Here is a 14,210-nt window from a genome sequence, read left to right on the forward strand (position 1 = left end):
AATAAATGTTATTTGCAGTTAACAATTTTCTTTTTTCTTTATTACAATATTTATGGCAAGACTAGGTATAATATATGTAACACAGGCAAAGTGGGGGCAGACTTATTGTTACTACATAGTATAAAGCAAAAGCTTCACGATCCAACCTCTATGTATATATGCTTAGGTATTTAAAACTACACAACGGATTTTGACGGGGCTATTTTAACTAGAAAGCGTGATTCAAGAGGTATGTTTATATCTATAGTAACATATATTATAGTACTAAATTTAATGCGAAACCGCGGGCAAAGCTAGTATATTATACGACGACATTTAAAGTGCTCTATGATTACATTATACTTGATAGTTATTTTAAAGTTTCTAGCAAATTAAGTGTGTCTATTAACTGAGTTTACAAACTCTATTGCACAAAACCTTTGACAAATGAGGTTGTATGTGTGATATTAAGCTTTATATTAATGAAATGAAATTCTTTATTGTTTATGAAAAAGAAAGAAAAACTACATTAAGTAAGCAAAAGGCGGCCTTATCGCTAGGTAGCGGTCTCTACCAGGCAACCCTTAAAGTAACAGGAAAAAATCGTTCAATGACGGCGATTCGCTGAATAAATGTTATTTTTTAAAATACATATGACTGTCATTAACATAGAATGACTGCTTGATGTGAACTTTTATGCTAGAGTTACATAAGAGATCAACCATTCGTAAACAAAACGAATTTTATATCAATAAAAGCTAGACAAGGTTTTTAATTAAGTGAACATTATAACTGTCACTAAACTTGAACACAAGCTAACAATAATGAATGAATGAATGAATGAATGAATGAATGAATGAATGAACGAATGAATGAATAATATTACCAATTAGATAAAAATTAACCAAACACAAAATGCAAACAACACGACATACGTATCTTCTAAGAATCAAAGAATAACCGGCTTTAAATCTTAATATATATAAATGTAACTCAAAGGTTCCGACTGACATAGTGCTCTATCAACGCACGGTCCAAAACCACTGGACGGTTCAGGCTGAAATTTGGCATGCAGATAGATGTTATGACGTTGTCATCCATCATAATTTTGTTTGAACGCTGAGTTCGATTGAGATTTTCTGATAAGCATTCGAGGGCCCCCTGAGCTTAGCCCGGGGCCTTGCCCCGCCTAGCCCCTTGGTAGCTCACTGAATCTCACACTGTTTATTATTTCTTGCGTAAGCTTTTCATCGTGGATTAAAGCAATATTCACAAATTATCACGTTGATCATGCGACATGCGCGTTCTACCATTAATCTTATTTCGTAGTCTGATCGGCTCGCTGGCGAATTAAAAAACTCATATTAATGCACTGCAGTTTCCCACAGCGTGTGAGAAATACAAATATTGCAGCGTTGTTTGACGTAATTAGTTTACGGATTGAGGTCTCACTCGTGATTTTGATTGGCTGATGGTCCAAGTAAATTGGTTTTGATTGGCTGATGGTCCAAGTAAATAGATTTTGATTGGCTGATGGTCCAAGTAAATAGATTTTTAAATGAGAGAAACATGTAGAGAAGAAGATAAAACAGAATCAGAGCAATGCATAAAACATTTTCGCAATGTTATCTCAAACTAGCTGCGCCCCGCTGTTTCACCCGTGTGAGTTCGTATCCCGTAGGAATATCGGGATAAAAAGTTGCCTATATGTTATTCTAGTTGTCCAGCTACTCTCGTACCAAATTCCATTGCAATCGGTTAAGTAGTTTTTGCATGAAAGAGCAACAAACACACACACACATCCTTACAAACTTTCGCATTTATAATATTAGTAGGATAGGATGAACTGTATTAAGAACGAGTGATCTGAACTGTAGTGAGTAAGGGCAAAATAATACTATATCACTACATAAATAAAGTCGCTTCTCGAGTCTGTCTGTATGTATGCGAGGGTTTCTTTTTAATTGATACAAGATTCATTTATTAAACCATTCCAAATGCGAGCGAAGCCGCGGGTAAAAGTTAGTTACGTGATATTGCGAAAAGTTAATTTTATCCCTACCCTCATACAAAGCACCTAAAGAAATTTGGGCATGAAATCCCTAATAGCACTATAAATTCTAAAGCAACTCTGCCTGTCTAACTGTCTATCTTTCTTCGTCACGCCTTAAACTGAACCAATTTTGATTGAATTTGGCACAGATATAGTTTAAACCCGAGAAAGGACATAGGATAGTTTACACCCCAAAAATCCTAGCAACGAAAGCTATGTGGGGAAAACTTTAAGACTATCCTTTACCTTTGACTCGAAACCGCGGGCAGAAACCTACTTATAGACTATGATTATATTAAAGAGATATTAATTTAAATAATCAACAATTAATCACAATTAGCGTGACACGTTTAGGTTTTTTCTAATTCGCTCCGAATACAAACAATGAATGTATTGAGATGGTATCGTATACAAAAACCATTCTCACGTCCTGTAATCGTAGTAATTGATATAAAATATTTGCTCGCTGTTTTTATTAGATTGCGAAGAGGGCATTGGTTTTGGTGGGTGTCTTTCAAAACATGGTATTCTAAAGACATTAATTGAGAAAGCAGATGGTCCATTCCTTAAGCGGTAGGCAAATTTACATCGTACGCAATATAATGGATAATTTTTAATGGTTTTAATCTTGTTAATTTGTAAGGAATTTAATTTTATAATACGTATTACTAACATAGTTTCTAAGATTAATGTATACTAACACAAATATGGATGAATATCTGAAAATAAAAATATTATTATTATAAAACATCTATGATTAAACAGATATAGATTTTAGTCTGAATTAACACAAAGGCTCTTAACTGGGTGCCACGCGAGTGACGCCGCGGGTTGCAGCTTGCATAGTGTAATTTTATTTTAATTACTAATCTTATATATAAAATACAATTGCTGTTCGTTAGTCTGGCTAAAACTCGAGAAGGGCTGGTCTGATTTTTATCATCATGATTTTCGTGCATTCTAAATAGGCCAGGGAAGGCTTAAAAGGTAAAATGGACGCGGGCGGGAAGCTAGTACTCAATATAATTATGAGTTGAATTATCGAGTTAGTGTTCAATTTAAATCTAATTATTAAAGATCTCTATTAATATTATTAATGCGATTTTAACTGTCTGTCTGCTTCTATTCGCGCCCATATCTACCACTGAACCGATTTATATAAAATTTTGTACATAGATAGTTTAAGAACCGATAAAATCCCACCGGAACGAGAACTAAGCGAGGAATAAGCCCGGCTTGTCTATATTTTCTTTGCGGGATATAGCCCTTATATGTATATGGTTATGTTTGAATATATTTTTAACTATATTTAAGATATTTAACCAGACCGTACGACAGATTAGTCCTTCCACGTCGGTCCTAATTTTAAACACAATACCGTGGCGAAATGTTTAAAAATTGCCCAACCAAAGAATCACTTGAGTTTACGCTTCGCTGTTTTGAGGTCAATTTGAAAGACAAACCTCACTCTCGAATTCATTATCATCATTTGTTTATATTATGCATGAGATTAAGAGTGGGATGCTAGTTTTGTTAGTTGCTAGCTTTGCGCCTGCGGCTCTGTTCGCTTTGTCAAAGGAATTCCCATGTAAATGGGATGATGCCTATGTCCCTTACTAGCCTCCTAATAACATATCCAGAAAATAAATCTATAAAAATATTATAAAGCTGAAGAGTTTGTTTGTTTGGTTGAACACTCTAATCTCAGGAACTACTGGTCCGGTTTGAAAAATTTTTTTAGTTTCAGATAGCCCATTTATTAAGGCTTTGTATACCCATGGATGAAACATATATACTTAATTTCGATTAAATTATATTTGAACTTTGTTAAATGTATAATGCATATCACTACGTAGTAAAAAACCAAGTCGCTTTCCGCTGTCTACGTATATCTGTACGCTTAGATCATTGAAATTACGCAGAAATTGATGATTTTTTTTAATAGATAGAGTAATTAAGAGGAAGGTTAATATGTATAATATCTATCACATTCTTATTTGTTAAATCTATGTATCGTATGTATAAGTTATTATATAACAGGTGTTGGATGACTATATTAAATAAATATATAAACATATCTTCATAAGAATCTTCTTTGTGTCTTATCAAAAAAAAAAAAAAAATGCCGAATTGGTCGCGCTGTCCTCTAGTTTGTCGCTTAGCAGCACATTTAACGATTCATTTTTATTTATATCAATATATAACTCCCATGTTCCGCTAGTGCCTCAAAATAACACTTTTTATTAGTAATAAGCAATTTGTTTCTGTAATATAAATTACCACGTATTACCAATGCTCACAGCACGCGAACAATCAAATTATATACTGACTTCTAAACATAAAAATACAACAAAGCTATTACCGTTAATTTAATATAATGGCGTATGGTATGTTGTATGAATTTGACGAATAATTTGAGTTTTATTGCGTATAATATTGCTATAAAGATTTTCTAAACGAGAGTGTATGTAATGGATGCTATGTATGTTCTTTTTGAGTAACTCGCGTTACAAAGGGTTTGTTTTTTGAGTATGTATACTGTATAGTATGCGGATGTCTCTTTGACTTGTTCTAATTTGAGCTTTGTTCGTCTTATTTTTTTAAGTTTCTTTAAAATTATAATTATAATAGTATAAAAACATATATATTAAAAATTATTATGTATTTATATTATATTATTATGTAGTCGATTTTGCCTCAGCAATTTTGCAGCCCAATTATGTATCTTTAAAGTGTCCAATATTTCATGATGACTGGATGCTTTGTATAAGGTAAAATGAAAACTTAAAATGTACAACTTTAGTAATGGAAATTCGACCAAAGACTTTTACTTACCGTTGATACCGCGATAGCGGGATGCGAGAAAAGCAGCGGTAAAGAAAGAAAGAAAGAAAAATACATTTATTTAAATAAGGTAAAGTTAATAAAAAATAATCTAATTTACAAAACGTTAAATAAACCTCATATAAACGAGAGATCCACTCAGTGTATAAGAGTCTAAGCCCATTAAAGGAACTTAGACTACTGTAACTACACGCTTTAAGTCTCAAAGCGTGTAGTTACATAACAAACAGATACTATAACAAATCCCAAGCTCCACAAATTAACTCCAATCTGTCACTGACATGTCACTGGCATCTTAACTTGCATTGTTAATGAAGGAAGTCGATTTCGCCTCATCGAATTCGAAATGAATCGTTGCAGAATCGATATTTTGCGAATTGTCGAGCGATTCATCGATTACACAACTCGGTCTCGATTCAACAATGCATGCGGTATCGTAAAATATATATTTCATATTTTATTTGTTGTGAGTTGTGCGTAATATCATTTGAATGTTATCTGACTACTTCATCTAGATTTGCTAAAAAACTAAACTGTTATCTTTTTAAAGTATCTATTTTTGGAATAGGTTGATGTAATACGAATTTACATAAAATTTTGGTTGAACGAAACATTAAACAGATATCAACTTAGTAAGAAGGGAAGAGTAAAGGATTAATGAGAGGAATAATGGAAAAAGAACACGGGCTTCTATATATAAAAGGAAGTCTCTTACTACTACTACTACTACTAGCATTTTATCGTTACAAATATCGTTTGTTCTACATTATTTTTGATAACGCTAATATAATAAGATTACAAATAATGAATAAGCTCAAAAACTGTTCAGACGACGTCGAAAGAAAATTTACCAGTAGAAAGATTCTTTGCTACTAGGTGACATGGACATTCTTAATAGACTTCAAAATGATAGTTCTCTAACCAACTGATCATTCCTTTATACGTATATATGATAACTATTTGAGCCCCGTGGTTTTAACCGCGATATTCGGTATCCCGTAAGAATATCGGAATAAAAATTGCCTATATGTTAATCCAGTTGTCCAGCTATCTACGTACCAAATTTCATTGTAATCGGTTTAGTAGTTTTTGCGTGAAAGAGCAACAAACACACATACATCCTAATAAATCTTAGTCAGATCTAACACTTCTTTTGTATTACCCTTTTTATAGAATTCTTGCTTATGCCGTGGGTTATGTCCGATTCCTACCGACTGAAACCCCACTGTGTTCCGTCGAGCCGCATTGCTGAAGGGCCACTGGTATTTGTTTGAATTCGCGACTTCTATTACTTTTAAAAGCTATGAAATCAGTTTGTTGATACAATTATGTGTTTTACAACTACGCTAGTAACTAATAAAAGGTCAAAGTTCTATGGTACCTCATAATGCTAGTCAGCATCTTTCAAACCAATAGCAATAGACGATAGATAGCGCGAATTGAAAATTTCTCTATTATTCCAATAATCGATCTGACGTAATCGTCTTGGGAAAGGTCAAAAAATGATGACTAATGACGGAGTGTACAATAAACTCGTGCTATGTTACATGCGTTTTGTGTTTACGACACAGATTTGCGTTTATGTAATGGCTGGACGAGTGGACGGACGGTTGGAATGCGACGTTTTTCGCGAAGCGTGGAGATTTTTGGGATGCATTGTATTCGCCAATATATGTTCCTATTGCAGTGACATGAGCAATGATTAATAAGTAAATAAATTATCTGTGATGACAGTCACGAGATAATAAATATATTACTACACTTTAATGATAGACTCATTTAAATTGTTTCACTTGGTATTTATAAGTAAGGAAACTATTTAATTCGCGAGCGTAATCGGAATAAAACGATAAACCCATAAAATTATTGTTCAGTCACCGAACCTTGATTTCTAAATTTTTGAATTAAATCTATCCGTTTAGTGGGTCAAAATCGAGTTTAAAGAAGTCAGTTACCCACAAACATAGTTGAAGTTAAGAGAAGCGTGTTAATAAAAATAACATTCTTCCATTTAAATACAAAACAAAGCTAATTAGCTTGTCATCAATCTTCATGATAAATGACAATTAATGGTTTTTTCAACATTTGCACAATCCGTCTAGCCATAAGCATTGTCTATTGTGGGTTCGATTCCCAGCGGTTGACGTATCGTTGTAACAATAGCATATCTTCAAAGCAATAATTTAATTAGAACTTGATTGATTGCTAACCTATAAATTTTAACTTAAACCTTTGATAATTAATTGTAGACAGTAAGATAACTCTTTATTTGCACCAATACAACAGAAAAATATATAAAGGTAATGTATAAGAATAATATAAAACAATATAAAAATATGAATGATTTGTATGTGGGTATGCTTGTAATGTTTTCACACAAAACTGCTGGATCGATTTCAAAAATTTTCACTATTAGCAAACTGCAACTTCACTGAGTAATATATGGTTCTATTCTATGACTATGTTTAGTAACTAATTATATAAATTGTTTTAAGAGTTCCTTTAAAAACCTTAAAAAACACTTATTTTGTTATAAATTCATATTTTCCATGTACAGTGTAATAATAAAAATATATTTAATTTCAGATGCTGAGGTGGTGTGTTGCGGTAGCGCTGCTCACGCTCGTCTGCGCAGGCGCATCCGACACACACTCTCGCTTCCGTAAGTGTTTAGAATCGTGTAAACATAATATATTCCTATTTTCATTGCATTTATGTTTACTTTCATTGGAGTTAAAAATAGTGATTTGTAGTTTATGGTAGTTTATCGATTTATTATGTCTTTTAGCCTTTTATATGTTTGTTTATTATTGCTGTGATAATTTTTTAGTACAAGTTATGAAGAAGACTATCGTAATAGAAATAATTTAACAAAAAACATTGACTCCAACTGTTCATACTTATCTCTACTCATTTATCTCAATGAGACTTGACAACCACGTAAACTGATGAACAGATTTTAATGAATGACATTTTACATCGAAGTTATTAAAAATCCGAGTACAAAAATGTTTCAGTTGAGAGACCATAATATATGGTACGGTATGGGGATCGAAATTTCGATAGCATGTATGCGAGCGTAGCCAGGGCGGGAAACTAGTTCTTGTTACAAAAGAAGCAGAAATATATATATATATATATATATAATATATGATATATGTAAATATAACTTTATGTTGTGCTAACAAATAAAATATATCGTGAATTATATAATTTGTGTCATATAACCTAATATTACATTCATTTACTAACTAATAATATTTTTACAGAACCGAAAAAACTAAGATCTAGAAACGGTACGTACACAACACATTTCAAGAGCCTTCAATCGGAATATTTCATTAAAACAAAAACATGCGATATAAGAGGATATTTTATGAGTATCCATAACCATATGAAATCTTCTAAACCACATATATTATCCTAGGATTTTTAAAATTTCCAGGGTCAAGAATTTCTGATATGGGCTCTCACTTTGCTTATCTACACTGGAACACTGCTTCATTCTTTATTCATGTATTTATTTGTAATATTGGTTTTGGAAACTATGAATTATTGAGGTCTAATTTATATCTAACGTTTTTAACAAGTCGTTGATTCTAACACAGAAGTAGTAAGTCAGTATTTTTAAAATTGGTGAAGCTGCTCTACATTGTTTGGTTGTAATTATTTAGTTTTTATGATTTCTTCTTCTTCAATAGAAGGCATATCAATAACCAGTAACATATTTGATAGATTTTCTATATTAACTATTGATTCTGAATTTAGAGTCTTTTCCTTTACTAATTTTTAGGTTTGATTTTGATTCGGCGTTATTCTCAGCATGACTGTTTTACTAATCATCCGATATCTCAATCGATTTTTGATGTGTATATTGTAGAATAGTTCTTTCTAGAATCTTAATCTAGGTCTTTTGTGGTTGGCTAACGTCTTCTTCTCTTAGTGAAAGTTCGTCTTAGGTGATGGCATTAACTTTCAAAGTTGATTTTTGTCATTTTCTTGATATCGAGAAAATATTTCAGCCGACCAAGGTGACCCAGATGAAATGATAAGCCAACTCCTGCATTGGATTCAGGGACTTTCCCAGCAGAGGAATAGGAAAGGTCTGTGATAGGCTAGGAACAGTGATTTACTTTAGTTTAATTCACTATTCATCGTACTTTTGTAGTATAATTATATAGATTAAGAACAGCCATAATTTAATTGTTTTACGAATTTCAGAAAAGGATGGATGTTTAGTTTTAAGAGCACCAAATATACACAGCTAAGCATTGCAGCACATTTTCACCATAATTGGCTCATACATCATTATGTTTACGAGATGATAATACGTATTTTTAATCATTTCAGCTCGCCAGTATTTTGGAGGAAAGCCTGAAAAACCGAGACCTTTTGAACCAGCTTCTTATTTGCCACCAGTAACGGGATATCCACCAGCAGGATCGCGACCAACGCCATCCTACAGCGAAGGACCTTCACCGACTTATCAACCAAGCTCTCCATTCCAACCAATCCAAGAACAACCTTCTCAACCAAATTATCCCTCAAGCTTCCAACCAAATCAGCCAACTTCACCATCATATCAGCCTCCTCAAACATCTTATCAACCGCCGCAAACATCATACCAGCCTGCTCAAACCCCTGAACAACCCGCGGAAACACCATCCCAAAACTATCAGCCAAACCCTACCTACTTCCCCAATCAAGTAACAAATCAACCAAGCCAACCTTCTCAACCAAACGAAACAGATGAACCCACCCAAGATGGATTTATACCCAACCAAACATCTCCGTCTCAGCCAAATCAGCCAATCAATCCTGAGGGAACTGCACCAACATACGAAACACCTCAACAAACGGAGGGAACTCAGAAACCCCAAGAAAACGACAATTCTCCGATACAATCACCTGTAGAGCCCGACGATGACGACAGACATCCTCCACATATTCACGCCATTTCCGTAGACTGTGGCAAAGAAATGATGACGATAAACATCGAGTTCAACAAACCCTATAATGGAATTATCTATTCCCAAGATCACTATAAAGAATCTGAATGTATTTACGTCAGAGAAAACTCGAATGAAGCAAAATACTCGTTCACCGTTAGTTTAAATACATGTGGTACAAGATTCTTCAGTGATTTTGAAAACGAGGGACAGGCTTATCTTGAGAACGTTTTGGTATTGCAAAACGAACCAGGAATTCAAGAAGTCTGGGACCACATACGAAGGGTGAGGTGTCTGTGGGAAGGAAATTTGACCAAACAATTAGTATCATCATTGAGTGTTGGCATGTTGAATCAAGTAACAAGCAATTTCAGCGGAGACACAGCTATGGCTCGTTTGGACATTCAAACTGGCAGGGGACCGTTTGCACCTGAAGCCAATGGATTAATCAAAATTGGAGAAGTCATGACTCTTGTGGTTTCTGTCACTGGAGACGCTGGTTTTGACATCCACGTCCAAGAATGTATAGCCAGAGATGCAGATAACAACAACGTTGTTCCTCTGACCGATTCAAACGGCTGCGTACTCAAACCGAAACTGTTTGGAGCATTCCAGAAAACTCGGGAAACTGGTAATACAGGAGCGTCTATAATAGCATACGCGTACTTCAACGCTTTCAAATTCCCAGACGAAATGGACCTTATCATTCAATGTGAGGTCGAATTATGTAAGACAGATTGTGAAGTGTGTCCCAATCCAGGAAGTACAGAGCCAAGAAGAAAAAGACGAGACGTTATTCACATGGGCAATAGGACAATAGAGCCAGTGACTACAATTGGGAAAGGCTTAAGGGTTGTGTTTGCTGAAGATTTACCTCGAGAGCCAGATTTCTGTGTGTCTCCCGTAGCCGCGATTTGGGGAGGTTTCATGGTACTCCTAGGTTCTTTAATGAGCAGCATCATAGTGTCATTCTGCTGGCAAAAGGCGCACAGCGATGTCAAACTGTTCTAAATTATTGGTGCCCTAAATTTTTAAATACTCAGAAGTACAAAAGGCTTTAGAGTTTACAAACACTTTGATGTATGGAGAATATCTGTATTATAGATAGATGCTGTAATATACATTTAATACTAGATTTTAAGATAAACTTTTGTTAAGTTGCAGTAATTAATATAGGTAAAAGGATGTTGGAAATATAGGGTTATCAGTATTTTGTAAACAACACTGCCAATAATGCCTGATAGTTACTTTTACTCAGTTTTTTAACAAATAAGAAGTCATTTCATAAGCTTTTAGTTGCCTATTTATAACAAGCTTACACGAACCTACTGTTAGATAAGTATTTTTAATTTATATGTGATGTACATAATATTATACTAGTTGAAATAAAAAGTTTTAATAGAATTTGTTTGTTTTATTTCCGGAAATCCCACAGGAACAGGAACGACGAGGGATTTCCATTAACTACGCGGGCGAAAGTCGCGGACGGGAAGTATTTAATTAGAGAATTTACAAGCACAGTAGTCGATATTTTCGAAATATTCCCTTAATTGCTTTGAAACGCTGGATGACCTTAGACCATCTTTGTTTCATCATTGTACTACCCTTGCATTGTGAATGGTGATTCTATCCAGCAGAAATGCAGGCAAGAGATCGATAAATGACAAAGATTTACATTAACACATAAAAATAAATACGTTTTTGTACCTATTAAGTCACACTTTTTTGATGCATTTTTATATTTTGATTTAAACACTCATAAATGAATTCACTTATTAAACTTACATTTATTTTTTATTATTTTTACTACCGCTTTTATTAAGAGACACTATAATTCAATTTGCATTTATGGAAGTTAAATATAATATGATTTAAGATAGGTTAATAATATTTATATTTATTCTGCCACGTTGTAATTTAATACGTGTTACACCGGTACAGATAACAAAAAAAATCTGCACTATATTATTTAATACACAATTATCACTACATATTTTATGCAAGTATTTCTTACTTTTAGGATCATAACGTATCAGACCGAATTCAATAGTTAACAATTAACTTCATCCAAAAAACAAATATTTACTAATCATCATCGTCATCATCATCATCGTCATCATCATCATCGTCATCATCATCATCATCATCATCATCATCATCATCATCATAGTTTAACCCACCACGCTGACCAAGTGCGTGTGTTGTGTTGCATGTCATCAAACATTTGATTCTTTGACATGTTTTTTTTACGATGTTTTCCTTCACCGTTTTGAGGATCGGCATATACAGGGTGTCCCTCTGATGGTGTACTATGCTCAACCGAACTTATCTACCAAGTTAATATCCTTTATCTTAGTTACACTGGTATTACTTAGAATGTTCTCAACAAAGTGAAAGATTTATAGTGTTTCAATCAATGTATTTCTTAAAACATCCAAGTACAAATCTTTATAAAGTATAGAAAGATACAGACTAACCTTAATTGAATTTCATAAGAAAAAAATAATAATTAATCTCTTTTATGCTGGCTGTACAATAAGTAACAATAAATAATATTATCTTATATTTAAACAAAGATAAACATAGAGATGCAATCGTCGTACTGCGGATACTTTAATAACAAAATAAATATATGTTTAAACGATTTAAATTATTGTTAATATGTAATGTCACTTTTCAGAACTTTTTATTAGATTATATTATGTTTAACTAACGGTCTACTCCGACTTCGCCCGTGGTCTATATTATATAGCCTTATAGCATTCCACAATAAAATAGGCTATGTAAAACTGAACGATTTTTCAAATCGTTCCAGTAGTTCGTGAGATTAGCGCGTTCAACCAAACAAACAAAGTCTTAAGCTTTATAATATTAGTATAGATACAGTTCGTTTTAGTTTATATAACGTTTATGAAAAGGAAATTCAAATGATGGATTTCCACTGTTTTGTTTGAATTATGTTATCATCGGCAATGGAGCTGGTGGGTCGCTTGATGATAAGCGCTACCATCGCCCATGAACATTTGGAGAGACGTGAAGTCGATTACATAATTACTTGCTAGTCTATCTATGCCCGCGACTTCGCTTGAGAAATAATTCTAAATCATTTACGAATCCACTTCAAGAATAGACAACAATTTACCATCAAACACAAAAACACGCAAATCGATCGAAAACCGAAGATATGACGCGAAATAAAACATTGCAGTTGAATTAAGAACCTCCTTCGTTTTTGACACATTGGCTTTTAAACCATGGCTAACGCTACTAGAATATTATATTACGTGTGCTAACGCCCAGTTAATTCCTAAAAGAACATAGTAAAACCCTTATCTATAAACACACTATCTTTGGAAATCTTTCGCCGTCATCTACCTCAATTAAACGGTTATTATCTCAGCTTAATTTAGTATCATTTAAATAATATTTTGAGTAAAACTGAATGAAAATTGTAATTGACACTGGTTAACCGTGATAGAACTTTAGCAGTATTTTTTTTAGCTTGTTATCCTTTTAGCCTAAGATCCCACTGATCGATTCTGGAAGTCACCTTTTTGTGAAGTTAAAATTTTGGGGCTATTATAAATTGTAACTAAATAAAGTTTTAAAATTATTGGTGATCATGTAAATTGTGAAGAATAAAAATGATATTGCCAGATGTCAGTCAGCCATAACGGTAGGGTTACCAGGTGCCATTATTAATAGTAAAGAGTGTGGGAGTCGAGCACGCTTCGGCACGAATTGGGCCAGATCGCACCGGGGAAGTACCACACCCCACAGAAAACTGGCGTGAAATAGTGGCATGCCACTGTGTTTCGTACGGTGAGTGGGGGAGCCGGAGGCCCGTTTCCTTTTCCTCACCCGTCCTAGTCCATTCCTTCTTTCCAGTCGTTAATATTTTCCTTTTCCCTTACCCCATAAAAGTGGGCAGCGCATTCACAGAGGTGCTACCTTTGCGAATGTTTATGGGCGGTGGTGATCGCTTACCATCAGGCGAACCACCAGCTCAGCCGCCCGCTATGACATAAAAAAAAAACAATAAATTTACAATACTTTATTAGAAAATTTTAAATAGTTCCCCGATGCGAGCTCGCTGAATTCGTGCCGAAGCACTCTCGGCTCTCTCTATAAAGATTGATGGAATAGTGTTACCTTGTATTTATTTAAATGTAACCTGCAACATTTTTCACATAATAATAAGATTATTAGATGCTAAATGTTGATACTTATGCGAATTCTTTTTTTTTTACACTTTATTGTGCTGGTATACATAACGCATCCTTAAAATAAATGACTTAAAACTAAACCAGCACAGCGGACGGCTTTATCACTAAAGAGTGATCTCTTCCAGGCAACCAAGTGTGAAAAAGTAATATATACAGGAG

General features: G+C 33.9%; 1 protein-coding gene across 3 annotated transcripts in view; it reads left to right on the forward strand.

Annotated features, from left to right (window-relative positions):
- The window catches only part of LOC119837043, a 20,984-nt gene extending 9,774 nt beyond the window's left edge, over window positions 1–11,210 (forward strand). The window contains exons 3-6 of one of the 3 annotated variants that reach the window (XM_038362528.1): window positions 7,463–7,538; window positions 8,146–8,172; window positions 8,899–8,979; window positions 9,227–11,210. In XM_038362528.1, coding sequence (XP_038218456.1) covers window positions 7,463–7,538; window positions 8,146–8,172; window positions 8,899–8,979; window positions 9,227–10,836 — 1,794 coding nt within the window. In that variant the 3' untranslated portion in view covers window positions 10,837–11,210. The remainder of the gene's footprint in view (window positions 1–7,462; window positions 7,539–8,145; window positions 8,173–8,898; window positions 8,980–9,226) is intronic. The other 2 variants (XM_038362529.1, XM_038362530.1) reach the window with 2 other exon arrangements.
- Window positions 11,211–14,210: the final 3,000 nt, after the last annotated feature.

Source organism: Zerene cesonia, chromosome 26 (genome assembly GCF_012273895.1).
Source record: "Zerene cesonia ecotype Mississippi chromosome 26, Zerene_cesonia_1.1, whole genome shotgun sequence".
Lineage (NCBI taxonomy): Eukaryota > Metazoa > Arthropoda > Insecta > Lepidoptera > Pieridae > Zerene > Zerene cesonia.